This window comes from Triturus cristatus, chromosome 2_2 (genome assembly GCF_964204655.1).
Source record: "Triturus cristatus chromosome 2_2, aTriCri1.1, whole genome shotgun sequence".
Taxonomy (NCBI): Eukaryota; Metazoa; Chordata; class Amphibia; order Caudata; family Salamandridae; genus Triturus; species Triturus cristatus.
This window is the reverse complement of record NC_140582.1, coordinates 331,140,862-331,156,642: the sequence shown is the minus strand read 5'-3', so window position 1 is coordinate 331,156,642 and position 15,781 is coordinate 331,140,862. Positions and strand designations below refer to the sequence as shown.

Below are 15,781 nucleotides of genomic sequence, written 5' to 3'. Positions count from 1 at the left end.
GAATTACTCACACACGCACATAAATCTTGCATTCTTATAGTGCATGTATAGCTCTCACATAAACAAAGACAAAAACCCTTCTTAAAATCAAAGTTTCTCTTAAGTACTTATTAAATGACATGTCGTGTTCCTTTGTTTACTTCCACTGCATAGTCCTCTACGTATTTGCCTCCAGATGGCTCTCAACTAGAATGATACTTGGACAAAATCAGGCCTTTCTCGCATGAATTTCAATTCACCAAAATGACATCACACGACCTTTGACCTTCAATTTCATCCACACACACGCACTTATACACACCCATATTCCCACTTGCATTCTCTTACATAAACTCACACTCACCTGCAAACTAGACCACAACATACATTTCAAAAGCATTTTTTTTACCCCTGTCAACTGCCTGGGAATATCATACTCCAGCTAATTGTACCCCATTTTTAGGTCTCGGGACCATCCGGTCTGCCGAAGGCAGAACCGGAAGTCGAGAGATTTAATGTTTTGGAGAAGAGGGGCTTGAACCCGCCCCTCTTCTCCCTTGTTCTCCATTGGCTGGCCTCTTCAATGCTGGCCAGCCACTGGAGAAGAGGTCCCGTCACTCCGATCATGCCCCGTCCTTTTCGGATCGGGGGGCGTGTTTTTTGCAGAAAGTCTAATTATCTCCTCCAGCCAATGGCTGGAGGAGATAACAGCAAAACACGCCCCCGAATCCGAAAATGACGCTGCGTTTCTCCGAGGCATTTCTGCTCTGCCTCGGAGAAAGGCGGTGGTGTGCTTGCCTTTTGCTCTGCCTCGTTAAAGCTTCTGTTGCTGTTTGCTTTTTCCTTTGGGCTCGGGAGGGGGGGACAGAGCAGTTACTATGCCACGCCCCACGCTGCTTCCAGCGGCCCGACCTCCGCTCGTCGCCGTGTTTACAACTGCGACACCCGTGACTAGAAACACACGCCTTTACAGCAAACTCATTAGCTGGGATGGGGATCCTATGTCGTCACTAGATTCCCATCATGCCCCGGGCTGTATCGCAGGCGCACTGAGACAAAACTCCAAAGGCTTCGGCGAGTGCAGACAAGCAAGATGGCGGGCTCCTCTGATCCCCTGGAGAAGATGCTCTTCTCCGAGGTGGACGAAAAAGCCGTCAGCGACTTAGTGGGTTCTCTGGAATTGCAGCTGACTGGACACGAGCCTGGTGCAGCGGGGGGTGGAACTTGGGCTTCTCGGGGGCTGAGCACTGCTCAGCAGCAGCACAGAACTGGTGGCTCAGTGCTCAGTAGAGGAGCGACTGTAAGCGGCGGCAAGAACCAGCTTCTCTCTACTGTCAGTGCTCAGCCTGTTGCAGGTGCGCATGTAAACAGTCAGGGCAAGCAGCAGCAGCGGTCGCATGGGGCACCCCATGTCACAACATCGATGGCTCCCCATGCCAGTGTATCACTAATGAGCCCGTCTGTCCCAACCACAGCGCTAAGAAGTTCCAAATCACTAGCAGCCACTTTGCCACCGGTGAGCCCTTCTGCCCCTGCAATAAAAATGAACTCCACGCCCCTACCTTCTTTATCTACACCTATCAGGAGCTCGACTCTGCCTGCTGCTAACAGTCACTTCCACCAGCCTACTCAGCACAGCTCCGCGTCGCATACGTATCCTGCAGGGGCAGTCGGCAGTGCAAGCAGCAGTAGTTCAAAAATGACTATTCTATGCAGTCCCAAAAGTGCATCTCCCGCCGCTCATCAAAGTCCGCTTCAAGCCAACTTGATGTATGGCGCCAACCAGTCCTCTGTCCATTTTCAAAGACCTCAAGCTCACATAGCAGCCATTACACAAAATGGGCATTGTAGCTCAGTTGACCCTCTATTTATGCAGAATGTGGACTGTGCAAGGCGCACTTACGCACCAACGTCAGTAACACACGTTGTCAACCACCAGATTCCATCTATAACTCACTGTAAACTGGACTCGCAAATGCAGCCTAAAACATCAGTTGTGCAACTTCACCATGCTGCAGGAGCCTCGCCTTGCAAACCCTCAACGTCTCTTCCAATGATGATGCCTCCCACAAGTATAACGCACAATACTCCATGTTCTGCCTCTGTAGTGTCCAACAACGACACCCTGCGCACCAGTATTACACCGTCACCCCTTGGGTTGGGTGTTCCATGTTCTGCTGCAGGTGGCATGCAGCAGAGCACAGTTGCACATGTCATGTCCAACCCATCACTGTCGCCATCACTGAGGCATGCGATGGCGACTCCACCGAGAATAGTTTCCCCACAGCTCATTATGCGGCCTGCTCAACAAAGCACAATCCAGTTGCCTCCAGGTCTTTCTATACCACCTGGTAAGTGAAATTGTAATAATTGGAGCCTTCTTAAGTTTTTAATTTGGAGACACCATTCTGTATTCCATGAACGGTCTCGGCATTGTTAAAGTTAGAGCTATTGGCATTGCTCATGACAATGCCGCTTCTTTAAATGTTTTAAAAACAAAAACATAAACAAAAATAATGTCATGAGCAATGCCAATAGCTCTAACTTTACCAATGCCGAGACCATTGCATTGTAAATGCTTGTTTATTACACTAATAGTGAATAATGTTCCATTATTCACTATTGGTGTACTAAATTGAGAGAAAACAAAGCGAGTGGAGCCCCAACCCACTTCTATAATGACGAGCTGCCCCAGTGCTCCTGGGACTGATTTTGCCCCCTTTGAGTTCAGGGGTCGCAAAGGCAGTGCCAGGGGTCGCAAGGGGCAAGCTGGGGTTCGCAGCTGAAACCCCTGGCGACCCCTAAATGACGTCCATGCTTTCTTGTACTGGAGCTAGGGACGCCGTATGTGAAAAGAGGTCTAAGATATAATCTGTAAATTAAAGCATGACACTTGCAAAATTGTGTAGGTGCAAATATAAATGTACAGACGTCAGGGTGAACTAAAACTTGGCCCTGACTAGGGGTTTTAGAGCCTCATCTTCTGCCAAGCCACAGCTTCCAAACACCTGCGGTACATCAAAAATGACATCCAGCGCCCTCTGCTTGAAAGGAATAAACGAGGGTTATCTCCAGCACCACCTTTCCACTCTCGGAACAAATGTTTACATTACAAAGCCCTGTTCCGAGAAGCCCAAGCAGCTGTTCTAGTTCCAGTGCAATGGAGTGCGGCCCGCCTTGCGCCAGTGCACGGAGCCGTGATAGTACTTGTAAACACCTTCAGCCTTGTGATGTATAACGAGCTTGTTTAATAAAAATATATATAAAAAAAACAGGCAGTGCAGCGAGGCAGGCTTACCCGCTGCACTGCGAAGGAAGACAATTCAAAGAGCAGTTAATAATGCAAATGTGTTTTATTGACAGCTGACATATCCGTCATTTTTATTTTAACTGGTGAACGAAAGCAAAAAAGATCCTGCAGTTTCCCCGCAAGCGGGAAAATGTAGGATTTGAGAGTTGCCTTCCATTTAAAACAGGTGATGTGGTAAAAGAACCCTACGAAACCCAACCCCGCTGCATCTGCCCGCGCAGGATCACCGCATCACTTTCCCGGCCTAGTCAGACTGAGGTCGTCATACGGCCTGTCAAGCTGTCTTCATCAGGGAAACTACACACTCACTGCAGCAACTGCCACACAAACAAGCATTTCAATGCACTAGGTCTCGCATTTACGAGAGTTTGATCTATTGACAATGTAAATGAGAGTGCCTTTTATTTATGCGTTGTTTTTAAAACAGATAAATAAAAAGGCATTGTCATTTACAATGCCAATAGCTCAAACTCTCACAGATGCGAGACCTATTGCATTGCAAATGCACTCGGCGCCCGCGCAATAAAGATTAAAAAACAAAGCGTCAGGAGAGAGCCTGTCCGGACAAAGCTCTTTGAGTACATAGTGCTCGTAGGCTGTAATTAAAGCCTACTGAGGAACAACACACGTAACAGCAGGTGTCCTCATGGGAGGTTACAAAATGAGACAAGGCAGCACTAAGGAGGGACTACTAAGCCTTTTGACAAATGAAAAGGCACAGTTTACAGTAAACAATGACACAAGCCAATGAAAAATATGTGTCCGGAGAGAGGGTGGAGCTTTGAGTCTATACCTAAATACAGCATGCCTCGCAGAGCATTGCATGTGTTGCCCAGGCTCGACCTAAAACCAGTGCATTGCACTAGTGGCGATTCAGCTTAGGGAGCAAGGAAAGAAGATTCTTGCTGCACAGCTTGAAGTGGAAAATCATGCATCGAATTTAGCAATGTCCACAGCATTTTCCTCAGGAAAATCAATGTGAATATTCGTTCACTTTACACCAAAACAATAAAATATACATTCTGCAAAATTAAAAAACACGACTACTTTCACATGACAGAACGATCCTATTTTGCATGTTTTTAAAATAGCCACCATGTAGAAGGGTGGCATCCGTTTTTTTTTCAAATACAGGTAGTGTTCTTGAGCTTAATCATAAGGATTTCTTCATAATTTCGCACAGCAAAAGAAACATCATAACTTCACGATCATTTTCAAACAGCAGAAATTCCCAAGATTATCCAGGGGGTCTCTTCAGAACTGTTTTCAGAGACAAGGGATTATTATCAAGACTGTGCGAAAAATAAATTTCACTGACTGAGTTTGGCAAATTTATACAATTCACAACTTTGCTTACAGGTGACCTTATCCAAAACAAGTGCTTACAGACAAGGCTTCAATAAAAAAACAACAAAAAAAACCAATTGTGCACACAAATCTCACAGCTAAATGTAGCCTCTGCACAATTTCCAATTTTTACGAACTGCACGGAGTGTTAAAACAACATCTAGAAGAGACTGTAAGGAAAGGGGAGGGGTGGGCAGAAAGCATGGAATTTCACTCTGTAGAATCCATGGAGTTATATGAAATGGGCGGAATTAGGCACATTGCACTGCTCGTGCTGACTTTTAGCTCCGGGAACTCGTTCAACGCTGAAGAAGCAGCGCAAATGGCATCAAGCTGCATGCAAGAGGGCACTGTTTCGTGAGTTGATTTTGCTGCAGCTCAAGGAGATTTTCCATTTTAGTGGCAGCTTTCTGACAGTGAACAGCTGCCACGGCCTGCGTTGGGGAAATCTCTCCATGTGCCCTCTTAGCGCCTGAAAATAGAGCTAGAGGATGCCAAATCGCACTCGCCAACTTACCGTCGGCGAGCTGCAGGTGAGAAAAAACTCTGCCAGGAGACTGTCGGCAGAATTTGGCCAGAACTCTGTGTTAAATGAATAACACAGAGTTGCCCAAACTCCGCCAGTGGAGAGGAATTTATCGCCCACCCCTATAGTAGAAACCCCTGGTTATTCAGTTGTTGCTTTCACAAAGCATATATATTTGTAAAGTTCAAAAGTAATTGTTTTTCTTTCCTTGAAGAAGTTACTTACCTTCAGTAATGATATATCTGTAAGAAACATAGGTTAGTTATAGATTCCTTACCTTAGAATTACCCCCAGGATTAAGACTGGACCCGGAAAATTTTTCATCAGCAGTATCCCTGCACGATGAAAGGTGGTGTCGGTCGGCTCCGCATTCGTCGTTGGTGTCGTGGTCGCTGGGATGAAGTCGTGGTAGCTTCTTAGACGCCGCCTTCTCGCGCTGACATCAGTTCTGTACACGACTTTCCACGCCAGAAGCGCAGAGCCATGCAAGACACTGACCACTGGTGCACAAAACTAGGACCCTGAAAGGAAATCCTTAACACTAAAAATCAGTTCGCAGAACGAGGAGGATGGGTGGGGTGGTAAGGAATCTATAACTAACCTATGTTTCTTACAGATATATCGTTACCGAAGGTAAGTAACTTTTTCATCGGAAAAAAACAGTTAGTTAAAGATTCCTTACCTTAGAATAGGTACCCCAGCAATACCAACCCCGGAGGTGGGTCTGCGAACCAAGTTCACAACAGAAAGTCCTGGAGAACAGAACAGCCAAAGAAGCTGTCTCTCCGGACTTGGCTGTCCAGGCAGTAGTGTCCTGTGAACATGTGAAGCGATGCCCACGTAGCGGCCTGACAGATGTCATCAAGGGGGCCTCCACGTCCCAAAGAAGTGATAGCTGCCATCGCCCTGGTGGAATGGGTGCGCAACCCCACTGGCGGCTCCTTCTTTGCCAAGGAATAACAAGCTTTGATGCACAAAACAACCCATCTAGAAATGGTCTGTTTGTGCACGGCCCAACCTTTTTTGGTGCCCACGTAGCCAACAAAGAGCTGGTCATCCACCCAGAATTGTTTTGTGCGATCCAAGTAAAAGGAAAGCACACGCTTTGGATCCAGACGGTGGAGCCTCTCTTCTTTGGGAGGATGCGGAGGCGGAAAGAAGGTGGGCAAAGTGATGGTCTGTCCAATATGGAAAGGAGTAACCACTTTGGAAAGGAAGGAAGGACGAGTTCTAAGGACAACCTTGTCCAGATGAACAGTCAGAAAAGGAGGTTTAGAAGAAAGAGCTTGGAGCTCACGCACCCTGCGTGCAGAGGTGATGGCCACCAGAAAGGCAGTTTTCAAAGTCAGAAGACTAAGAGGACAGTTATGTAGCAGCTCAAAGGGAGTGCACATAAGGTAAGTAAGAACCAAGTTCAAGTCCCACTGAGGCATTACATTTGGAACAGGAGGAAAAAGATGAGTAATGCCCTAAGAAAGCAATTTACAACAGGGAACTTGAAAAGAGAAGGCTGATCAGGAAGCTTAAGAAAGAATGAAATGGCCGAGAGGTAGCCCATAAGAGTGCCCAGAGCAGAGCTCTGGTGGTCCAAAGAAAGAAGGAACAAGAGAACCTCAGAAAGAGGGGCAGAAAGGGGATCCACAGTCTTTGCTTCTCATCATGCCCCAAATGTGTTCAATCTACAGGCGTATACTGTCTTAGTGGAGGGACGCCTGGCTGCCAAGATAACATCACAGACTTCAGGAGGCATGTCAAACGACATCAACTGCCGCCGCTCAATCACCACGCAAGGAGGTGGAGGCTGGACAGGTTCGGGTGGAGGACCGTCCCCTGCTGCTGCGACAGAAGATCCTCTCGAAGAGGCAGTCTGATTGGAAGATCGATGGCCATGTGTAACAGCTCGGGAGACCAGACTCTTCATGCCCAATCCGGAGCCACAAGAATGACCTGGGCCCGGTCATGCTTGATTTTCTTCAGCACTCTGGGCAGAAGTGGTATAGGCAGAAAGGTGTATAGAAGACCACAACTCCACTCGCGACGGAAAGTGTCGCCTAGCAAGTGCCGCCTTGGACATTCCAACGTGCAGAATCGTTGACATTGCGTGTTCTCTTCGGTGGTGAATAGATCTAACCAAGGCACTCCCCACTGTTGAAAGAGACCTTGCACCACCTCCGAGTGAAGACGCTATTCGTGATCCATCATGTTCCTGTGGCTGAGTTCGTCGGCCCTGACGGTCAGTGAACCTGCCAGGTGTTGAACCACCAAGGATATGCCCTGATGTTCCAGCCATGTCCTGAGGCAGAGGGCCTCTTGAAATAGGGTCAACGACCCCACCCCGCCTTGTTTGTTGCAGTACCACATGGCAGTGGTGTTGTCTGTAAACACCTGCACTACTCTTCCCCGGACAGAGGGAAGGAATGCTTTGAGTGCAAGACAAATCGCCCGAAGCTCCAGAAGGTTGATGTGGAGCCCGGACTCCGCTGGAGACCAGAGGCCTCTGATCTCTGCCTCCCCCATATGGCCGCCCCATCCCAGAAGTGATGCATCGGTCACCACTGTGAACTCTGGTTGGGGAAGGGAGAGGGATCTGCCGTCGACTCAATCCTGGTTCGTTAGCCACTACTGCAATTGGTGTGCAGTGCCCTCTGAGATCTGGATGCAATCGGACAGGTTGCCCTGATTTTGAGCCCACTGGAACTTCAGGTCCCACTGCAGAGCCCACATATGCCATCTGGCATGGTCCACCAGCAGGATGCAGGAGGCCATCAGGCCCAGTATCTTGAGGGTCATCCTGACTGAAACCCGGGATAGAGGCTGAAAGATCGGAATCATAGCCCGAATGTCCCGGACTCGCTGTTCGGGAGGATAGACCCAAGACTGCGTCATGTCCAGAACTGCTCCGATGAAGAGGAGCTTCTGAGAGGGAGTCAGGTGTGACTTTGGCACGTTGATGGAGAACCATAGCGAATGCAGGAGGTCGGCTGTAGTCTGGAGGTGGGAGACGACAGCCTGGGACGAGCCCGCCTTCAACAGCCAGTCGTTGAGATAAGGGAAGACTGGAACCCCTGATCTGCGCAGATGAGCTGCGACCACCGCCATCACTTTCGTGAACACCCGAAGGGCGCTGGTAAGGCCAAAGGGGAGCAAGGTAAACTGAAAGTGCTTGTGGCCTACCGTGAACCGTAGGTAACGCCAGAGGGCCTGCAGGACAGGGATGTGAAAATAAGCGTCCAGCAAGTCCAACGCTACCATCAGGTCGCCAGGGTCGAGGGCAGACAGGACCTGAGCTAGTGTCAACATTTTGAACTTCTGCTTCCGGAGGAAGCAGTTGACGTTCCCGAGATCCAAGATAGGACGCAGGCCTTTGTCCTTCTTGGGCACCAGAAAGTAGTGGGGTAATAGCAACCACAACCTACTTCTGGGACAGGAACTCGCTCAATTGCTCCCTTGGCCAAGAGTGCCGAAACTTCCTGTTGGAGAACGGCCAGAAGATCCTCGGACATGCAATGGTACTGATGTGGCATGGATGGAGGGGTAGTCTCGAAGGGGAGGGAGTAGCCCCTTCGGACTATTTGCACAACCCACCTGTCCGACGTGATGGTGCGCCAGTGGGGGAGGTGATGGCGAATCTTGCCACCCACTGGCGATTGGTGGCCCTGAAAGGTCAGACTTGGAGGGTTTGGAGGCTATCGCAGAGGGGGCTGTGGTGGACTGGCCCGCCTGCTGGCCCCCAGAACCACGGCAGTGGTTTCCATGTCCCCGGTGTGGGCAGGGGCTGAACAGCTTGCGCAGGCCTGTGACTCTGGGCTGGATATGGCGGGGCACCCCTTCCGTAGCCACGAAAGGCGCGAAAAGCAGACTGCGCAGGGTGGGTGGTAGAGAGGCCCAAGGACCTGGCCATAGCCTGAAAGTCCCTTAAGCGCTCCAGCGCATTGTCTGCCTTGTCGCCGAATAGGTGACGACCATCAAAGGGCATGTCCATAAGAGTGGATTGGACATCCCCTGAAAAATCAGGCGTAGCGTTGAAGTGCTACCGACGTAGAAATCATCCTGCCCACAGCGGATCGTAAACTTTGCTGCGTCTATTCCTTCGGCAACTGCATGGGAGAGTACGGCTCGGGCCTCCTCCGGGCACTGGGGCAGCATTTGCGCCACCGTATCGCACATGGTGCGGGTGTAGCGGCACAACAGACATGCAGTGTTTACCGACCGCAGTCCCAAGCTGAAGGAAGAGAATATCTTCTCCCAAGATGGTCCAGTTTTATGGATTCCCTATCAGGTGGTGCATAAGGGAATGCACCTTAGAAGGTGGAGGCTTGAATCACCAAGCTCTCAGGGGTGGGGTGTTGGGAGAGGAAAGTGGGGTCGCCCGGGGTCGGGCAATCATCCTATCCACAGGAGCCCCTGTGTCGGGCCTGTACCCGGTGCCCAAAAGGATGTCGGTGAGGGCTTCAGTAAACGGTAGCAGGGGCGCCGAAGAGCTTGCTGCCGGTTGAAGCACCTATGTCAGGAGGTTAATTCTGACTGACACCGTAGGTAGCTCGAGGTGGAGAGCCTCGGCCGCCCTACACAACACCATGGCGTAAGAAGCACCCTCCTCCATTGCCACGGTAGGAGGAGACAACATGCCAAGGTCTTGTGAGGTATCCAGACCACTGGCTTCCCCCAGTTCCTCTCTCAAGTCCGGTTTGTAGCCCAACTGGTCAGTTAAAGGGTCTCCAGACCCCTCCCAGTCCTCCTCACCTTCCTCTGGTGCCAATCTGGTCAAAAAGAGCCAGGGTTGAACAAGGGCGCAAAAGTACCCATCGGCGCCGGGTCCGGCACCGGTCGACACCGGTCCGGCTCCGTGTCTACATCTAGGTGGAGGTTGGGGTTGATGTCAGCTGGGGACACAGCGAGCTGCAGATGTGGTGCTGGTGGAATCGGCTCCAGGGAAGATGTAACCAGGTCGACCGGCGCCGATCCGGATCCAGGCTTGGATCCAAGGGGACTCTGCGTGACCAGGGCAGAAGCCGCTGGCATCGAAGGCCCATGACCCCCAGCCGAGTCCACGGGACCCGAAGGCGAGCCGGCGGAGTCAGGCTGCCCAAAGATGGCATGCATCGCTTTGTAAAATTGGGGAAGCTGGGCAGGGGTCGCTCCGGGTCCCGGGAAGTGAGGGAAACACGGAGTCAACCCTTCGAACTCCGCATGTGGAGCCACGGGAGTGGTACCACCCGCATCCCTCGTCACGTCGGCCGACCGACGGGGAGAAGTTGAAGAGTGATGATGCTTCTTTGACTTCTTCTTGTGCTTCGACTTACCTGAGGAGTGCGAAGACTTGGAAGAAGACTGGTGGCGATGGTGGATCCGCTACCGGTCCCTGGACCTTCCATGCGACCGGGACCTCGAACGGCGCAGAGATGACTGCCGGGCCTTGAGAAGATTTCGGGACCGCTCCCTCAAAGACTTCGGATTCATGGTCCGGCAGTCAGAGCACGACTTAGGATCGTGGTCACGCTCCAAGCAAAACAGGCACACGCAGTGCGGATCCGTCACCAAAATCAGTCGGGGACAGGAACCGCAGGCCTTGAAACCGGGCATACCTCGTGCACCATGAGCCGATAGACTCAGCAAAAACGGTGTCGACAAAAGTCGAGAAAAATTACGTCAAAAAGTGACTGGAGGTACCGCTTTCTCCAGATCTGCGCTGGCTGGCGCGGAAAAAGAAAGAACTGACGTCAGCGTACGAGGGCGGCGTCTAAGTAGCTACAGCGACATCATCCTGGCGACCACGACTCCAACGAGGAACGCGGAGCCGACTGACGCCACCTTTTGACACGCAGGGGTACTGCTGACGAAAAACTTTCCGGATCCAGTCTGACGCCTGGGGGTAATTCTAAGGTAAGGAATCTATAACTAACTGTTTCTTTCAGATCTATTATTACACTTCCAAGGCAAAGTATTAATGGTGTGCCTCCCATGGCAATCACAACATTTTGCATAATAAAAGTTGTGGTTACAATTGCTGAATTTCTTAGTTTCAACTTTTTTTTCAAATGGGAAAAAAGCTGAATTCAAGAAATGTTGAAACTAACCTTGGGTCTCCTCAGAGCACCCCAGGATACTCATTCATAACTTGTCAGCCACACTTATAAAGTCACAATAGACTCTTCTTTTCCTGCTTATGTGAGGAGTTGTGTCTGGTCTGAAGCTGCATCCATAAGAACCTACCCCCTCCTTATGACACAGTCTACAGAGGGAAGTGAGATCTCTGTCCCTCCACGCTGTGGTCCCACTGGCTAATTACACACATTCAAATGTTAAGGGACATCAAAAGAGGTCAACCTCTTTTGCTAGCTCCTCATGCACAACACTAAGGCATTCCTCAGGAAGCCATCACACCCTGCCTTTATTATTCAATATCTACCAAAGGTTGTACCAAATATGATTAATTTTAAATCCTCACCTATTACAACTATGCAGAGGACATCCAAATCATTTAACAAATGGATAGCATCATAGACTGCTACAATTCACAATGTGATGACTGCCTTTGTGTGATCTAAACATGGATGATGAATTATCATATAAAGCTCAATACCGCAAAGACAGAGATTATGACCTGTGGATAATGACAAAACTACCAGCCCACTATCATATGCCTAAGAAACTTGAAGCTCTTCCAACAACGTTAAGAGAAGTTGGAAACTCAAAAGTAACCATGGATTCAGAACTATCCTTGATACCTCATGCTAACAACTTCACAAAGAATGCCTTCTACACAATGAAAGCACTACATTCCATCTTTCCATATCTTGCACACCAACAAAAACTGCAGCCATCATCACACTCGTAAACTCCAAGCTTGACTATGCTAACAGCCTATATGTTGGAGCACCTACATTCATTATGCACAAAGTACAACTCATCCAAAATGATACGCAAGGCTTCTTCTCCGCCTTCACCCAAGAGAACTGCTCTATTGGGTACATATAGCTAAGAAGGCAACGTTCAAGGCACTCTGCATTGTCCGAAGCGCCTCCAAAGCAAAAGGACTGCTATACTTACAAGTTAAATTCAAGCAATACAAACCAAACAGAACACTGCGCTCCAGGCGTGTACCGCTTATCATACCACCATACCATAAGAAATCCGTAGGAGGCTCTGATGTCTCAGTACAAACTTCCAAGTTCTGGAACTCACTACCAGACAGCATTAGAAGCACCCATGAGCATATACACTCCTGAAGTCAGTTGAAAACATGGTTATTTCCTAGATAAGTGCACCACCTGCATCGCAGCAAAAGAGCCCAGAAAACAGTTGCACCCTCAAGCGCAATCCTTAGGTTACAATCCCCACAAATTGCAAACCACTCAACTAGCAAACTGCTTTCGATATGAAGGTAAGTTAAAAAGGGCTGACCTATGGTCCGTGGTGGAATTATATATTTATGTACTTCCATATAAAACAGTCATGGTCCACAATAATACTAAAATAATAATACACAACAGTCAGCAAGAAATTGTAACGTATACCTCTTAAATTCACATAAGATATATCTACTATGAGGATTCTCCATCTCCAGTACTGTATTGCCAAAAAACACAGCCATCACCAAATGAACATGCATGGAATAATTGAATAGATCTGTCACACGCTGCTGGACAATTTGGAGAACTTTAATATAGTTTACCATTAACAGTACATTATTTTACAATGCTGCATGATGATTCGGCATAGCAGAAATTACCAAAGTCTGAGCTGGAGCACAAGAATTTGGAATGATCTAAGCTCCTGTTTCTAGTTTCCTTTGTAAAAATGAGTTTGTCTGTGTGCTAAGGTAACGAAGGCTCGAGAACCACCCACTTCAAATCTGAAGCATTAGAGTCTCAAGTGACAGGTAGCATAGAAGTGAGATGTGTGCCCATCCAAGGCTGAGGCTGTTCCAATAGAGAGCCACTGCTGAAATCCAAAGTGCTTGAGTTGTTGCGATGCCTATTATGGTGTGCTGAATACATCCGCGGGCAGTAATGGGACGATAGAGAAATAAAAGGGTGTTGTAATAGAAATGTACAATGTTGAGCTGCTCGTCAACATTAAAAAGTTGCTTCATGGCATCCCTGATGGCATGATGGCTACCCCTTAAGGGAATCCTGTATGCCGCAGCAGTGCAGCATGTCTCTCCCAGGGATTGAAGAAATATCATCACATCACCCCTATCCTGATGGAACTCCACTGTCTTTCCTTCCTAGGCCACACAATCTTCAAGGCCAGCTACATCATCTACATAGCTATCACGACCTTCACCCAGCCAATGTGCGGGTAAGCTCACCATTTCTGGTGGCTTTCAGCACACCTACTGCCATGACACCATCAGGAGACAAGGAAATGTAAACAAGATAAATAAACAAGGAATAAGGCATTTTTCATCTATGCATCCAGGGTCTAGAATACATCAGGAATGGCCAGCCCTGTTCCAATTTTGGAACGAGTTGAAGATGCACCAATTATAAGAAAATGACATCATGATTCAACAACACTACGCAAACCAGCTATCTCTCAAATAATTTTTTGACTGCATCTTTTCACTTGACCCTGTTCAACGATCAGATGCATATGCCTAGATTTGTGCTATACAAATATCACCTACTTAACATAATATATGAAATTATGCAATAAATATCTCAGAAGGAGAAAAATCACAATGAACAATCATGGCTTCAAAGGGCGCTAGAACAAGGACAAGGCATTATTCAGCACAAAATATGTTTAAGAAAATAAGAGCTAATCAGCATGCTATGCCAACAGTCTGTGGCATACTCAATATTTTTGTGGCACACTCAGTATTTTGTAGCAATCTAACACTTCCACTAAAATAACTAGACCACAATCTACATCTAGCCATGTCTTTGTAATGTTGAGTAAATGTATGTGTTTGCTGTCCAACAAGCACAAATTATCTATAGTGTGTTTGAACATAGATCATTTCTGAGAGCTTTCATGAAGTACTGTGGACTTCCTAATATGGAATATATGATCAACTCAGCCGTTGCCCAATAATACGTAAGACATTTACTTGACTGCCATGCTTTGCAGACACTCAGAGAGGCCAACAAGGGCCTGCCTGAAAGACACCTAAGGCACTCCTGTAGTATGGATGCACACATCACTTGGATTTATGGGAGACCAGATCTAAGCCTATTTGACTGCCATTCTGAGAACAGTAGAATAAACAATTCTAGTACAATGGCCACTGTTGACCAACTTGGAGCCAGGAGAAAGAGCCAGGTGGAAAGGAGAACTTCCAATCTAACCCACTAGGGCAATACCAAGCATAACCTGCCAAATACCTAGTAAAGCAGCAAAATAAGCAAATCAAACATCTGAATAGTATAATACAGACCAATCTGTCAGTCATGTAAAATAAAGTTACAAAAAACAGCAGCTACTGCAAGGTAGCCTATCCAATGCCAGACATGTACATGCCAGAAGTGGGCATGCTATATTCTTTAACATATGAGAGAGGATGGTGAAATGCATGCAGGTGACATTCGCAGTGAAGGCCAACATCATCAAAAGCAAAATAAAAGTGGTTTGAGGGATGTCCCTTCTGAATTGTCTGCTTACCACTTTCTTCGTGCAAGCTGTAAGTGTGCTAATATTTGAAAAGGTTTTTTTATGACTACAGTTATGATAGATTAGCATGATGGCATTCTTTTATTCAGCAGTGGGTTATACTATAGTGAAAGGTGGTCTAAGCTCTAAAAGGAGATGCTGGTAAACAGTGAAGTCTTGGCTCTGGGCCAGGGTAACTTTACTGTCGGACAGCATCTCTTTACTCATTGTTGCCTTGGGCTTGGTGTACACTACTTTCGTATAGCCACTCATGTTTGAAGAACCTTGATAGCATCCCAAATTGTAGTAACAAAGTACAGTGGTCTCTGTGGTTCCAAGTGCATCAGTTTTTTTGTAACTAAGGGCCTAGTGTGCGTTTTAGGTCGAGCATTCGAGACCTGTTGCAACTTCTCTTGTGGGCTTAAAGACACTCCCCTGCTTTCCATTTGTTTGTTTGAGATTGCTTTAAAAATCCTTGCTTGCTAGTGGTCAGTCCTCCTCTTTGTCCCTCCTTTTTGTCTTCCATCCCTCCACGCAGCAGGGACTAAGTACTGTCTCATTCCAAAATAGTTCTTTATCTGTTCCTTGGGGACTATTTGTTTCTTAATTTCTTGCTCTGTTACTGTTTGCCTGTGTTCAGCTTCGGTGCCACAGCTGCTTACATGTAAATATAGCATTCCTCCCTCCCACCTCCTCTCAATGCCACAGTTTTTTCTTTTGTCCTCATTTATCCACAATATGCTTTGGGTTCAAGAAACTGGGGTTCCTATTGACTCAAGTAGCACAAGTATTGTGTGGGCCCGGTCACTCCTCAAGGGAGAGATAGATAGCGTATATCTCTGGGTCCACATGCTCGGCCTCTTGGTTGACGTCTACCACTTATTCTTGATTCCACTCTTAGTCTGTTGCTTTTCTCCTCTTTTATATAGAGGTATCCTCGCCATCGGAGCAACTACTAAAGCATATTTTTAATCATCGGACCAAGAACCCAGGAGAAGAAACAAGGCACAGAAAAGCAGAAG

General features: G+C 47.8%; 2 protein-coding genes across 3 annotated transcripts in view; one reads left to right on the top strand and one right to left on the bottom strand.

Annotated features, from left to right (window-relative positions):
• TBCK (TBC1 domain containing kinase) overlaps positions 1-15,781 on the bottom strand; it is a 1,508,203-nt gene that overhangs the window by 135,709 nt on the left and 1,356,713 nt on the right. The window lies entirely within an intron of this gene.
• On the top strand, positions 1,073-2,338 carry LOC146862213 (uncharacterized). Its single transcript, XM_085643393.1, has one exon. The coding sequence runs from the start codon at positions 1,073-1,075 to the stop codon at positions 2,336-2,338; it is 1,266 nt and encodes a 421-aa protein (XP_085499519.1).